Source organism: Colossoma macropomum, unplaced genomic scaffold (assembly GCF_904425465.1).
Source record: "Colossoma macropomum unplaced genomic scaffold, Colossoma_macropomum, whole genome shotgun sequence".
In the NCBI taxonomy this organism is placed as follows: domain Eukaryota; kingdom Metazoa; phylum Chordata; class Actinopteri; order Characiformes; family Serrasalmidae; genus Colossoma; species Colossoma macropomum.
The window spans coordinates 19,236,796-19,252,915 of record NW_023494797.1 but is presented as its reverse complement, the minus strand read 5'-3'; the positions used below and the strand labels follow the sequence as shown (position 1 = coordinate 19,252,915).

At 38.1% G+C, this 16,120-nt stretch overlaps 1 protein-coding gene across 1 annotated transcript in view; it reads right to left on the bottom strand.

The window, feature by feature from the left end:
- The window catches only part of cdh8 (cadherin 8), a 214,747-nt gene that overhangs the window by 14,686 nt on the left and 183,941 nt on the right, over window positions 1–16,120 (bottom strand). Inside the window, exons 8-10 of the mRNA XM_036584468.1 lie at window positions 11,104–11,240; window positions 2,954–3,075; window positions 675–786 (exon numbers count right to left, since the gene is read on the bottom strand). Coding sequence (XP_036440361.1) covers window positions 675–786; window positions 2,954–3,075; window positions 11,104–11,240 — 371 coding nt within the window. The remainder of the gene's footprint in view (window positions 1–674; window positions 787–2,953; window positions 3,076–11,103; window positions 11,241–16,120) is intronic.

Genomic DNA, 16,120 nt, shown 5'->3' with positions numbered 1-16,120 from the left:
GTACATTTCTCGTTCATTAAGGTACAAACAGTGTAAATGTTCCCTCAAAGCTCCAACAGTGGTTTTAAGGTCTGATTGTGAACCTTAAATAAGTTTTTCCAGGTGAAAAGTTCGTATTTGTACCTTTTCATAACCGAAAGTTTTAAAACAGAACAGTAAAATAAAAGCCTGGAGACGAGACGGGGTGTGTGGAGTCAGTACAGCTTAGAACATATCATTTCAGTGGATTATGGTTCAGTTATGTTCCCTGACTAAAGGTACTGAGATGAACCCTTGAGAATTCCACCCCAGTGACAAGAGGGGCACTGACCCAGTGACAGTTTAGTACCTTTTTACTGAGAGTGTAGTGTGTTATTGTGCATGACAACATTCATGTTTACAATTTTCTTATGAAGAGATATTATAGCACATTATGGAACCTGGCATTATAAAGTTAAAAGCACTTGTTTATAGTGCTCTGCATGTCACTATAACTGTTTATAAGCAATTATACATGCTAACGCCAGGCATTATAAGGCATTATGAATACAGAATTCATAGGAAGTGTTATTGAATAACTCTTATTTAATGTATTTTATATATATATATATATATATATATATATATATATATATATATATATATATATATATATATACTGAAGAAATCATATATATCTGCTCTTACATTCTTACCTAAATTGTTTTTGATGGTGAAGTTGGGGTTGGTGGGCGTGTCCAGTCTGTAGTGGAAGGTGTGTCCCTGGGCAGGGTTGTCTCTGTCCACAGCACTGATGGTCTCGATCACCTGTGGGTTTCAGAGAGTCAGAGAGATGGAGCTGGTGGACACCGGAGGCCAAAACTCATCTATTACTTCACTTTTGCCATCATGAAGAGAGCCCACTGTGACAGCGGCCCACATAGGATGAAAAATTTGTCCCATTCACTCATGAAATTAGAGACCTTTATCCATGGGGTGCTGTCTTTCACACCGCACTTTTCTGCTCCGGCTCCATCTATATATCTGCCAGCCCAGTTCAGGACAAGCTGTTTTTCTTCATGATCGACGGCTTGTTCAAAAGTAGGACCCTGCCACCGCGCTCATTCTTTTCCTCTCACGGACACGGAGAAAGAGCCAGAGAGCGAGAGAGCGAGAGAGCGAGCCTTTCAGAGACTGACACAAAAATCTGAACAACTGCAATCTCATAATGCAGGTTTGAGCTAGTAGTGTCACAATGAAGTCCTGGTAATGTTACCGAAGAAGGAGAATAAAAATAAAACGTTCGTAAATTTGAACGTAAGTTAATGTCACAAGGTCTTTTTTTTTAATTTTGAAACATTTCTGTTGGTCCATTCATCATAAAGGATGTCCACACTGTAGAAAAGATTTTAATTCTAAGCTACGCTATGTAAGATTTGGAGACCTCTCTGGTGAAAATGTGTAATTGCATGAAAAGTGTGGAGGAACAATTTGTAGCTGTTTTTTGCTTCGGCTCCCTTCGCTGAGCATGAGCCTGATCACTGAAGGAGAATTCAAAGAGACGTGAGTGAATTAACGACTATTGTCAGCATATCTTTATCAGTTCGATGTTGATTTTGAGATCATTTGAGGTCTAAACATCGAGCCCGACCTTCTTTTTGAGACGTGGTGTGAAAAACTGCTGAACCGACACCTCTGACTTTTATTTCAGGCCTTAAAATATGGCGACTCATCATATTTTAGCCTGTTTTTATTCTCTTCACTCTGTACTGACACTTATTTCAATTTTAACAAAGAAATAATTCAGCTTTGAAACAGCAGCTTTACGTTTTTGATCACAATTCAATAAACTACCGTTCAACAAACTCAAAAATTTAGGGCAGCAAAGATACTTACTTTGTTAAAAAAGACTTTTTGGTAGACTTTGTTGGAATTACACTGCCTGACAAATGTTTGAGGACACAGCTCTTTAATGTCTTTTAGGGTGGATTTGGTTTTTATCACAGTAACACTGTTTAAATTAACTCTGCATTTTCATAACATCGAGCTGAATCATAATATTAGCTGCTTTGGGGGCGTGTCTCTTAAACACAACCAGGTCCAGATGTCCAGAGTTAGAAGTGTATGAAGGCTTTTCTGTGTTCCAATGCAGCTTGATATTGTAATAAAAAAGATAGGTCCTACTTTATATTGTGTCTTTAATAACTGTGTAGTTACATGTGAACAACATATGCAACAAAAGGTATCCAATAGATACACTTGTGTAATTACATGAGGCAAAACTGAAGTTGATACACGTGTAAAACACTGCACATCCCTGACTGACAGTTTTCTTTTCTTTGGCCTAAAATTGGTCTAAACACCTGAAAGAAGACATGAAATGCGTCTATTGTGTTTATTAGTGTTTATTACCAAACTAGCACTGTTATAACACTGTTTATACAACAACAAAATAAAAGGTTCTCCAAGGGTCGCTTAGTAAAGACAGTGGTTCGATATAGAACCATGAACACAAAACATTTGCATGCCTAAATGGTTCTTTGCATGGTGAAACGGTTCTTCAGACTGATGGAGAATGTGTTGTATATGGTTCTATCTAGAACTTTTTGGATTTTTTTTTCCTTTCAGTAATGATGTCAAGCTTGTAACAATAGCAGAACCCGTTTGATGTTTCTCAGATTCTCTATCAAGCCGAAGAACCATTTCACCATGCAAATAACTCTTTCAGCATGTAAATTCTTCTTTGAGTGTTCATGGTTCTATATAGAGCCACTATCATTACTAAAGAATCCTTGAAGAACCATCACTTATAGCAATGTAATATTGGCATAAACATGTCTGATATTGTGCTACTCTAAATAAACCTCCTTAGGCTATAATGTGTTAAGTTACCACAGAACTAACCAAGAAAACATGTTAATTTGTGTGAAAGACTATAGAAACTGTCCCTAAACATTTTTCTGGGCTATATATGGTTCTCGGTCGCTGCTCTTACCTGGCCAGGTTTGCCGTTCTCGCACAGGAAGAGCTCCTCATTGACTGGAAACTCGGGCGCGTTGTCGTTTATGTCCAAAACTCTAATAGCCACAATAGCTCTGGAGATCTGACTGTGGTTTCCTAACAGAAGAGCAAACACATAAAGCAGAAAGCAGGTGAATAATGGACACATATACTTACAAGCTATTTCAAATCCCAGGTAAATACAGTGACCCAGTTATTTTCTTTCTCTTTGAATGTCTCTTGTCCGCACCCCCAACCCCGTCTCTCTCCCTCTCCCTCTCCCTCTCTCTCTCTCTCTCTCTCTCTCTCTCTCTCTTTCATTTTCATCCCTTGGGTTGATGGAGAGACAGATGAGACACCACATCAATCTGAGAGGCATTATCAAGTATGCAAAGCAGGACCGCAACAGGGGAAAAAAAAATATCTATCACATTCAAAGTGCTTTTAAAATCCCCTGTACACACACACACGCACGCATGTTTTATACATAAGGTGAAAAAAAAATGAATATTTATGAAACAGTGGCAGCTAAAGACTAAGACGAAAAATAAAAGGCACTTTAATTAGATTAGGTTTTTATTGGAATTATTCATCGTCGCTAATTTACAGTCCCGTTTGAGGACCCCTGTAAATTAATCAGTGTTGCACCCACTGACTTTTATTGAAATGATCCTTTCGTTTGGCCTTTGGAGCGCAACACGGCACCTCCTCTGTGCCCACGGCCACTTTTAAAGAGTCCTTTTGACCTGAGATAATAACGAGGGGACGCACCTACGCCACACGTCGGGCTACATCACAAATAGCGCCTAAGTGGAGTAACTGTGAAGATGAAATCAGGGGTTATGAGGGTGGTCACTGCACTGATTTAGCTTTGGATTTTAGTTACGTCTGTGTGTGTTTTCTCTCTTTTCTCTCCTTTGCTTGTTTGTTTCTCTCGGCCTGTGGATCAAGCTGTCAATCATTATTTCATGGTCACTCAGCAAATCAGAGTGCAGAATTGTGGAAAAGAGAGTTGGAGCCTCCAGTTCAGACGTCATATTTAATCTCCTGCATTTTTTGCGATATTTGCAACTTAGACATACAAGTTTAAGTGACGTTTATTAGTCCCACAAAGGGGAAATTTCACCTCTGAAACACAACATACATACTAGTGAACACACACTAGGGGGCACTGAGCACACTTGCCCAGAACGAAGGGCAGCCCTACCCAAAGCGCCCAGGGAGCATTTGGGGGTTAGGTGCTTTGCTCCATTGCACTTCAGTCACGTACTGTCAGCTCAGGAGACTGAAGCGGTGACCTTCTGGTCACAAGGCTGGTTCTCTAACCTCCAGCCCATGACTGCCCACATATATACATACGTATATATATATTTTTATTTATTTTTTTTTGGAAAGAAATTTTCGAGTTTGGAAAGAGAAGATATTCTCAAAGTGATCTGATCTAACGGATGACTAGCCAGGGCTATCAAAAACATCTAACGATAGTTTAAACATAGTCTAAAATCAAATTTACATGACTCCCCTCTTAGGAATTAATCTTCCAAGACGTGTTTGGTGTCCCAAATTTTCTTCATTACTTTTGGACTGGAGCCACAAGACACATAAGTGATTAAACACCATCAGTTAGCATTGTATAAACTGCATGCCTAACATTTATCATAAGTTGTTAAGTATCTTTGACTTGCTTATATGGTGTCTGATGCTGTATGGCACACTGTTAACTCTAATCATGTACATTGGCATAGTTCAAAATAGTAGCAGCAGCCAGAGCTCTGAACTAATTTAAGGAACAAAAGCATGACCTGGAAACAATGTTATTCTGCTAAGAACAAAAATGCAACCAAGAACACACAAAAAAAAATCCTGCCCACAAGCTCACTTGTTTATTGTTTATTTCATTTAATAAATTAAATAGTCCTTCTCTGTCCTTTCTCATCTCCAGGATTTTAATCAATATAATCAAATGAAATAAGTAAAATTTAAAGCAGAACTGAGGGATCTCCAAAACTGTAAAAAAGCCAAAGAACCTTAAAAAATGGTTCATATAGCAACAAAAAGGGCTCCACTAATGTTATGAGAAAAATAAACCTTTATTAGTTCTTTATAGAACCCATTTTGCTACAAGATATAACAATTTATTTGGACAATGCTGCCCTCCATGTGTTCAGTTCTCCACCCAGAAAAGGACACCATGCTATATATCTCCCCGGACATAAAATTAGTCATCTTGCGTGTTCAAGGTGGTAGTAAATTCAGTTTCCTGCAGATGGCGTTGCAAGAGAATGATTGGGCTATAAATACTTGTGGGGTGTGTGACGGGATTCATAGATTGAGAAAAGGTGGTACAGTGCAGTGAATGTCTCGTTCACTGTGTGGAAAATGGGTCACAAAGCAGATGTTAATGATTGGCAAAAAGGAGTGATTGTATTTGGGCCACAGTGTGAAGGAAGTAGCCGAATTTGAAGATGTATCGAAGCGTATGGTCATATGGGTCGTGGCAAAAATCCTAGTCTACAGGAAATTCTCATCAAAATTGTGGCCAAAAGACGAAACTGACGGACAGGGACCGCCGGCTGTTTCACAGCTCATGAATAAAAATCATTTCCTTGCATAGAGTTCTTTCAGAAATTGGTTCTGAAGAACCTGCATTGACTTCTAAAAGCAATTCTCTGCCTGGAAGCGAAGTGATTTTAATGAGTCACCACCTTAAACATGCAAAGTATTATGTTGGTATTATACTATTTCAAAGCTATGTCAGAGTGCTTGAATGAATCAGTGCTGGGTTAATTGGCTTTCCAAACCTGCTAGTTTACTGCATTAGGCCTACATCCAGCTTGTGTAAGTGGAACACAATTAAATGTTTTTGGGGACGTTGTTTTGGGATTGGAAAGCAAGAACGAAAAACATTAATATATCAGTTCTTGGTGCAAACTGATGGATTTTTAATTCCATTTCTGAGCCCAGAGTTTAGTACTTCCTTCTGTCCATTACTCGTTAGCTATTAGCCTCATAGCTCCACTTCATCTTCATGCTCTTAGGGAGTCTTCCTCCCACTGATACTAGCTTATTAGCGGTCTATATAGACATGATTAAACTGAGTTGAAGCGCTCTATAATAGAGTCTTTAAAGCTGTACGGAACAACAGAAGAGCTCTGTGAGAACCGCACTGCCGAAAATGAAGTTTACTCCTCTGTGGCCAAGTAGGAGGAACAAAGCATTCTTGCTCCAACCATCAGATGTCATAACAGTTTTCGCCCCCAAGCAGTACGCATTACTATTAACGAGTTGTCATGAGCCGTTTTGATACTGATAGGTCCTACAGTCAAACTCTTTGAACCCGTTTCACTCTCATTAATTATATCTCGCCCACTACTAGCGCATATTTTTGTTTGCACTGCGGTTGCCGTCTTCTGTGCGGTGCTGTTTTGGTGCAGGCTCTCTTTGGATCTGAAGGGTTTTGTATCGCAGGGCTGCCGTTCTCGTTCTTGCATAACGCATAAGGATTTCTTGTGTTGCATATACAAATCATGCATGCAGAAAGGAGCTTTCGTACCACAGTCACTGTGGAGCACTGCTGTAATGAATTCAGTCGTCTGTATTAAGCAGAAAAAACACCACACTGAGCTGCTGTCCTTCAAGACTTAAGTCTGATGGCTTTATACATCTATAATATACAATATACACGCATTCAATATATTCAATGTACAGTATTTCATGTTAATATGCTGTATTTTGCTTGAACATTGTTGGCCAATTTATCAGAAACCCCTACCTTGTAGCTCCACCTTGCTGGTGTACAGTTAGAGACTGTAATATTGATGTACAGTTTAATGTACATACTCTAGATCTTCTTCAGTGGTCAGCCTCTGACCATAGAGCAGCTTATGGCTGGATATTTTTGGGTGGTGGTGGACCACTGATATGCTGAAAACAAACCACTACACAAGTAATATCTGGTGGTCCTATAGTGGTCTCTTTTCATTGATTAATGAGGTAGAGGGGGACCAATAAACTGTGGTTATAATTGATAATTATAAACCTATAAGATGTTTCTATGTGGTGGGCATTTCTGATAATATGGTGTAAATGTAGCTACAAGGTAGGTGGACATAACAGGCAACGCCATTCATATAACTATGAACATGTGACTAGTAGTTTCTAAAAAAGTGTCCAGTCAGTGGAGGCGCAAAGTAGATGTTTCCAATAAAGTGGCCAGTGAGTGGAAGCACAAGGTAAATGTTTCCAATAAAGTGGCCAGTGAGTAGAAGTGTAAGGTCAAGGTTTCTAATAAAGTGTCCATTGAGCAGTACTATAAGGTAGGGTTTCAAATAAAGTGACCAGTGAAGGGAAGAAAGAGGTAGGTGTTTCTAATAAAGTGCACAGTGAAATTGATGATGGACTATGGGGCAGGTTGTCCTGTGCTCTATTCAGCTTGTATCAGACTTCATGGGGTGACCTTGAAGGACTTATTTCTTTGAGTGTCACTGAAAGTCACAGGGCTGTTTTAAGTGTCAGACTCAACACTTAAAAGTCCCTGTGATTCTTTCTAAATCTGGTGCTGATGGGAAAAAATATCTAGAGGAAAGTTCTAAACTTTAAATGAATAAATGATATAAATATGATATGATATAAACTGTTATGGACTGTACGTTATAGTACAAATATTAAAAACATATTTCTTTACTTTAGCTTTTAACTAGGTTTTTTATTGTTTCCTTTGTTTTTACTGGAATGTTACAATTACTTTTACTTTCTTGTTAGTTGTATATTTATTTATACTTTTATCTTCTGCTTTTTACTTGTAATTATTATTAATATATCTCTTTTCTGCTATTTATTTGTTTATTTAATTTTTGATTATCTTTTTTTTCCTCTTCCTTCTTTTTCCTTTGTATTGTGAAGAACTTTGAGCTGCATTTTTAATGTATGAAAGGTGCTACATAAATAAGTCATTATTATTATTAGTTGTTTATATATTCATACTTGTACATACTTGTTAATACTGTTATATTACATGGACAAGACCCCAAAAATGATCTTAGTATCTACAAAGCTAAAGTGGACTATCCAAATAAAGTGTTACCCAAAACTGTCTCCAAAATGGTAAATTTACAGTAGAAGGAAAAAGCACACTTTACTTCTAATGTAAGTCAATGGAACCAGACTTTTCCCAAGTCATTTTGGGCCACTTCTTTTGGTCCATTCATCATGAAATTTACACACAATATAAAGGGCAACAGGCATTAAATTATGTCAAAAAATGATGGAGAAATGAGGCTTTGCTGCATACATATATACACGTCGTTTTTCAGTTTTTTACATAATTTGAAAATGCCTGTTGCCCTTTATATTGTGTGTAAATTTCATGATGAATGGACCAAAAGAAACAGCCCAAAATGACTTCACTTCCAGGCAAAAACTGATAGAACAAACATCCTTAACTTTTAATGTACATTAAAGTCACAATTTTTATGCTGTATGTTTTGCATATATTTTGCATTTATTCATATATCTTGTTTATCACATGTGATTTCTGAATGAGTGTCATTGTCTTGTTTATTTATTTATTTATTGAGTTTGTTAGTTACTTGGTTAGATCACAGCTTATGCGGTCAGCTGATGGCTATCAGTTATTTTTTGTTTATAAATGCTTTAACGCCTCAGTCAGAACACGTCCATTCAGACAAACTGCAGTTAAAGTTCTGTTCATTTTGCATTGGCGAGTGTGGGTCTCACTATAACTGCTGGCGATATGGTTCATTTTGGTCATTATCTGTATAGATACACCCTACAAATTCTCTAAAATGAGGACAATTCTATCTACAGACTCCATTTACAGCAGCGTTCTTTTGTCATTAAGTGATATAATACGTTACTAATTGTGTGCTCTGTATCTGCTGCTAATTGTAATGAACAGTGTTTTCTCGCTCTAAGCTGTGAAAGAGAGACAAGACGATTTTGGAATAACTATCACACACAACACCTCAGGATGTTAATTTGAGTTTTATCACCCAAATACAGTTCCGTATAGCATTCAGAATGCAAATAATGCTTTACATATGGTTAGTGCTGTTTGTAGTTCTGCTCCATGGATTTTAATTAGCGACTCAGTTTTCTGGATCAGTTTTAAGGATGTTTCTTTTATCTGTGATTCAGGCTGCCATGCTTGCAGACAACTCTGGTTGAGTGAAAACTGTTTGTTTGATGCATCTTAATACTGTATGTTACAGCAAAACAACCTGGCTGTTTGGGTAAATTGTGTCATCATGTTGCCAAAAAAAGTAGCAATCATCAAAAGTAGCATAGTTCGAATGCGTGGATGTTTATACAACAGTTAGTTCCGGCCACGCAAGCTGATTGGTTGAGAAGGGCTCTAACCGTGCTGATATTTCACCATATTTTCACAAACACTGTATCACTCCACTGAGATGCCGTTGCTAAGCTGTAGGAGACACTTGAGCCGTTCGAATGTTTTTACTTCTTACTTTGCCACAAACAGAAAATGGACACTTTTAAGATCACATTTGACCGACAGACAATTTGGTCAGACTCTGAAGATGAGACGACACTAAATTCCCAAACTGTCATCACCACTGAGCAGCTTTTCAGTCGGCAGCTGTGACAGAAGAACAGCTGAACAACCTGGAATCAGCCAGAAATGAACCCAATACCATTCGCCAAACTAAATGGGCTGTAAGATGCTTTACAGACTGGCTGGAACAAAATAACATTAATACTGATCTGGCAAAAACTGACAAAACTGAGCTGAACTTGATATTGCGGCAGTTTTATGGCTCAGTCTGATTTGGTCAGACTCTGAAGATGAGACTACACTAAATTCCCAAACTGTCGTCACCACTGAGCAGCTTTTCAATTGGCAGCTGTGACAAAAGAACAGCGCGACAACCTGGAATCAGCCAGAAATGAACCCAATACCATTCAACAAACTAAATGGGCTGTAAGATGCTCTACAGACTGGCTGGAACAAAACAAGGGGCTGGAGAACGAACTGCCAGCTGTGCAGCGAGTGGGCGGAGTTTGTTACTCTGACGTAGCAACAAGCTGCTTGTTAAGGAACTATAATTTGGTGAAGGAACTGCGAACATTAAAACATATTAAATGCCGCGTTCACGGCCCAGTTTATTAATTTATTACTTTATTTATTAAACTGTTAAACTCGAGGAGTGTGTTATCGCGAATAGCATCATAGCCTTGATGTTATTTCGCAATAACACACTCCCTCTAATATTCTATTGCTTAAATAGCACACATCATTGTATGCAAAACATATATATTTAGTACTTTGCAGAGACTCTTCATTTATTTTATTTCCAGTCAAAACAACAATTTAAGCATGTTGTTCACTTTTTGGTGTCAATAAAAGCAAATATTTAACAGAAAATGACACAACAGATAAATAATTTCAGTGTTCAGTGAGTCTCTCTTTCCCTTTATTCCAGCTTCCATTCTTTTAAGCAGACTCACTTTAAGTTCCTCAAAGAATCTGCAGACACACCTCCAAAGTTCAGTCTTAGAAGCTGGTTGATCTTTTTCTGAAGTAATCAAACACATTCAGTGGTGTTGAGGTCTGGACTCTGGGGTGGTCAGTCCACTGTTCGGCTTCTTTGTTTGATGTGTCCGTCTCCTTTTCTCAGTGAGGTTCTTCTTGATCAGCTACACATCCTTTCAGACCCACAGCGCTGAGTCGTCTTCTCACAGTGGAAGGATGGACAGAAACACCTGTGGATGTTTTCAGATCTGAAGCAGCTTGATTTTCTCCTCTCTCTCAAAGATGAAAGCTTTAAGTGCTGTTTATCTGATGGGGGCAGTTTTGGGGTCCACCAGGTCTTGCATGGTTCTTGGGAATCCCCTTTCATCTTTATCATTCAACAATTGTAATCGTTTTTCATTTATTTGTCTTTAACTTGTCCCTTATGAAAGTGGATGGTGATCTAATTTTCATAGAAAAATCTCCTGAAAATGGTTTAATGGCTTCTTTGACTGGAAATTAAATCAATGAAAGGGGGTCTCTGACTTCTGCACAGTACTGCATATATGTGGATATGAATGAATGTACTTATGTATGTATGTATCTATGTATGTATGTATGTAAGTATGTATGTATTTGAGTGAAGCTTGACTTACGGACTTCCGTGGCGGTCACTGTGATGTTGTGCCAGGTATCTGTCTCTCTGTCCAGCAGCTTGGCTAACGTGATCCTTCCATCATCAACATGAATATTGAACTGCCTCTCCAGATCCGTGTGCCGATCGATAGAATACCTGCCGAAGGAAAAAGGGAGTGTAGGACAAAAAGGAGGAGAAACAAAATTTTGCATTCAGTTCACAACTAAACAAATAAACCCATAACATACTGCAGATGCCTCAGTTGTTTCATATGCATTAGGAGACTTCAGTACACTCTTAAAAACATGGTTCTTCAAGGAGTCTTTAGTAACGAAAATGGTTCTATATAGAACCCTGAACACTCACAGCCCCCATTTTGCATGATTAAAAGGTTCTTTACATCATGAATGTGTTCTTCAGACTGATGGACAATGTGCTGTAGATGGTTCTATATACTTTTTTGAAAGGGCTCTATGTAGCACTTCTATTGTTACAGTGTCAACCCTTCTCAAGCTATACTCTATAGCATATTCATGCACATTTTCCATCAATCTGAAGAACCCCTTCATGATGCAAAGAACCCTTTAATCATGCCAAGGGTTCTTTAAGTGTCTATAGTTCTATATAGAACCATTTTCTTTACCATAGCGCACCTTTACCTGAGAGACGACAGAGTTATTAATGTTGTTTGCTATACTTATGTAATGTAATTACATTGTCACATATGTTTAATTACATAGTTATGAAACTCAATTCAGTTTACATTTATTCTACACTCTGCATTGACAGATTAGAGTCTGTATTGTTTGTTCAGATATCAACAAATGACAAAATCATGGCAAAACTGTAAAGGATTGTTTTTCTTTCTGCAAACCAGGAACTTTTTCATCAAACTCACATCATAATTAAATATCTCCTCTTTAACTCACACATGGTACCAGTTGAAAGTTTTCTACATAATAACTCCACTCGTTTCAATGAGCTACAACCGAGGAATAAGTTGTGTCAAATCACACCATATTGTGTTAAATAGCTGCAACTTCTAAGGAATAACAATATATGATATTGAGCAAAAATGAGTTATGATGCCATGATGTTTTTTTCAAATAATGAGTTTTGTTTATTCTAGCTTAGTTCTGTTTGGTTTAGTTTACATTAGTTCATTTACAAAACACTATGACTTGCACCCCAAAGACTGAATTTTGCAGAACATACAAAATATACCACAACATATTTGAAATAATGAATATATAAAAATATATACACAGGTTCACCAAACTATAATGAATTAAACAGCCTGATGCTACATGGAATAATCGAGTTTCTAAGTCTACTGGTTCTTGCGTGCACAAGCGACAGCGGGAGGTTTTTCCACTCTTGTTGCCCGGTTCTTTCACTCTTATTGAGCGGATGAAGGTCATGTAAAGGATGATTAGTCTGCTGCATGACTTTTATCAGTTTTACGCTGACCTGCTCCTGCTGTTTCTGTAGATGTGGAAGATGCAGAGGAATCTTATGAAACCGTGTCATGATTCTGATGGCTCTTTTCTGAATGCTGTCCATAGCTGCTCCCTGTTTTTCTGAGCAGCCCCCCCCAGCACTCCCAGACTCTAGGAGTGGCCTAATAAGGAACCCCATTTCTTGCCAAGACAGTGTGGAAATGCAACTGCTTGGACACCTTTTTCACTGCCTCTTCAATATGAGAATCTCCACTAAGTTGATTGTCCAGATAAAAGCCCAGATATTTTGTCTTAGTTTCAACAGTTGGGGAGGATCTTTAGAGAAATGCACTCATCTTAACTGACTTCTTGCCACTGAGGACCATATTATTTGCCACTCCTCCAGCTGCTTAACTTCACTTTACATTGAGGGGTCACTGCCAGTTTGGAATTTTCAAACTGGAACGTGCTCTGGGATTAGTTCTAGTTCTTCAAAGTTTTTTAAGGCCGTGGTCAAATATAAAACCATAACAACTCAACAATCTGTTCTCTACGATCGAAAGTGTTGTGCATGTAGTTTTTCAAAAAGCCTTTTTAAAAAATGATCCTGTTTGACACCAAAAAAGTCAAAGAACATTTTTTTAGTAAAGGAGAGGTTCTTTTTAGAACCATTCTACCAGAGTTCTACCAGAAAGTGTTCTTCTTTTACTAAGATTTCAGGTTTGTAACATAAGAACAACATTTTTTGTTGCTATAGTGAACAATTAAAAAAAAGGTTCTATCTAGAACCATATACAACACATTCTACACCAATCTGAAGAAACTTTTCACCAAAGAACCATTAAAGATGAAGCGATTTTACATATAACATTAAAGATAACCATTACCTTCACTAAAGAACCCTTACAGAGCCATCTTTTTCAAGAGTGTACTGTAAGGAAACCTAAAAACCTTTTTGCTAATCATGTAGTTATTAATTAACTAAGTAGTAATAATCAGTTAGTTACCAGATATTTGTTTTATAAGGCTTAATGAGGACATAATAATGAACTTTTTTTTAAGATGTTATGCAAAAGATTAGAATAAAAAATCAACATGCTCTGGGCAATGCTTAATTTACTCTAGTTATTACCTATTACAGCAGTAATGGACAGACAGTTACCAGCTAGGGGCTTAATAAGAATTAAAAGAGGGTATAATATTGTTCTCTAAAATATGTGATTATGGTGTTAAAGAAACAAATAAAAGTGCTCTGGAAAATGTTAATTTGGCCTAGTTATTGCTTAATAAAGTAGTAATGATCAGACAGTTACTGGCCACTGGATTTTAAAGACTTAAAAATTGCTGTGCAAAAGGTTATGATGATATATAATATGATATACACAAACAAAAGTGCTTTGAAAAATGATAATTCAACCTAGTTATTGCTTAATATCAAGCCACATATTTAGCAATTACTGGTTTTATAAAGCATAAGATGACTGAGTGCATCGCAATGGCATCTTTCCTTTGGCAAACTTTCCACATCTGAAATTCCAAAATTACAGAAGTCTATTTAAATATCAATTTCATCCCTCCATCCCTGATGATAATGAACAACAACTTCCTGTTAAACTGAAAGGGGCTTTTGAGACCCAATCAAAGGCAGAACGTAAACAGGTAAAGAAATAAACAATTCATTGGCCTAGATTACAGATCCGTGCAATCCACTCGACCGTGACATCACAACCCCTGCTAGGAGCCGATGTAGATGTTGCGGCTCGGAGCGAAGGTCCGGGAGGACCCGCACACACATACACACATTCACAAACCCACACTCGCAGCTAGACAGCACGCCCCACCTGGGATTAGTCTCCAGGAGGCTGAGCGTATTTCAGTCAAGCTCTGACAGTTTCACGTACCACTGAGAGACAAACCCTGAAATGTTCTGCTACGTGTCAATCAAACTGACAAAGTTACAGTGGGAAATCATGAAGGAAAAGAAAAAGAAGAATAGCAGCATGGAAGGCGAAGGCAGTGGATGTTTGTTTAGGGCCAGCAGGAGAGAAACATATGTCAAGTTTTTAAATACCGCTCTCGCTGCTTAATAGCTACAGAAGATAACACATATACTCTAATTACGTGTCGCACTTGTGCTTAATTGCCAGACTCAAGGTCAAATTTCAAAGGCTGAGTGCAGACTTTATGATTAGGCAACAATTTCTCGACACCATTAAAGGTTTCTCATTGCCAAGCCGCTCCTGTCTGAGGCTGAAAACAAAATAAGCATAGTAATAGGCCTTTAAAGATGAAATGAAACGCTTAATTAGTCTTAACATCAACAAGCAGAGCGGCTCCTCTTAGTGCATTTTTTAGATGTTAGTTCGCGCAATTACAAAGAAGCTCTCGCTGTTGCCACTCTCTGCTGGAGTCGGTTCATCATCAGCCTTTTAAAGGATGGGAAAAAAAAGGAGTAGCAAAAAACTAATGAAAGTATTAAACAAACAAAAGTCATTATTATTACTTTTACTCACAGGTTTTTTTCTCATATGGTTTCTAGTGGAAGATTTATGTATTCACTGTATGCAGAAGCAAATCTTTAAAGTGAAAATAAATACACAGTTAAAAAAAATAGCCATTTTCTGCAAATGTTAATGAACAGTTTCCTTATATTTAATTAACTTGAAGAAAACATATTAGTAGTTATGGCATGTGCAAAAGTTCGGACATGCTTCCAGTTGCAAAGTCTCAGAAATTAATTAACTCACAATGCCTAAATTGACTCATTAGGTCTGGTTAGACAGGTCAAGAACATTCCTGTCATTAGGAACCGTCAGCTGATGATGATTCCAGAGTGTAATAAATTCTCTGACTCATCAAATCTTGGGCAACTCTCAACAACCATGTGCTCTTATAAGCAGCTGGCTGATCTGAAAATGAAGCTAATCAATGCCTAAAAAAAAACAGTGGGAGGCAACATCTAGATAAGCCAAAGGCATTTTGGAATCACAGTCACCAAAGGTACAATATATGGCCAAAAATATATGGACATATCAATTTTTGGTTTTTCAGCCACACCCACTAACAGGTGTGTCAAGTCAAGCAGCCGTAGAGAAACATGGGCAGTAGAATGGATTGTACTGAATATCTCATTAATGTAAACTATGGCACTCTGGAGTGATGAATCTGGCAGTTTGACTGACAATCTGGTTGTGACGGACGCCAGGAGAGTGTTTAGATAGTGTTCACAGTGCCAACAGTAAAGTTTGGTGGAGAAGAGATGATGGGCTGGGCTGTTTTTCAGGGTTTGGGCCCTTTAGTTCCAGTGAAGGGTGATGTTGATGCTGCAGCACAAAGATATTTTACACAATTATCTGCTTCCAGCTTTGTGTCAGCAGTTCGGGGAAGAGCCTTTCCTGTTCCAGCATGACTGAGCCCCTGTGCACAAAGCAGCTCCATAAAGACATGGAATGACCAGTTTGGTGTGGAGGAACTCCAGTGGCCTCACACAGTCCTGACCTCAACCCCACTGAACACCTTTGGGATGAACTGGAACGTTGATTGTGAGCCAGGCCCTCTCGTCCAACATCAGTGTCTGACCTCACAAATGCTCTTTTG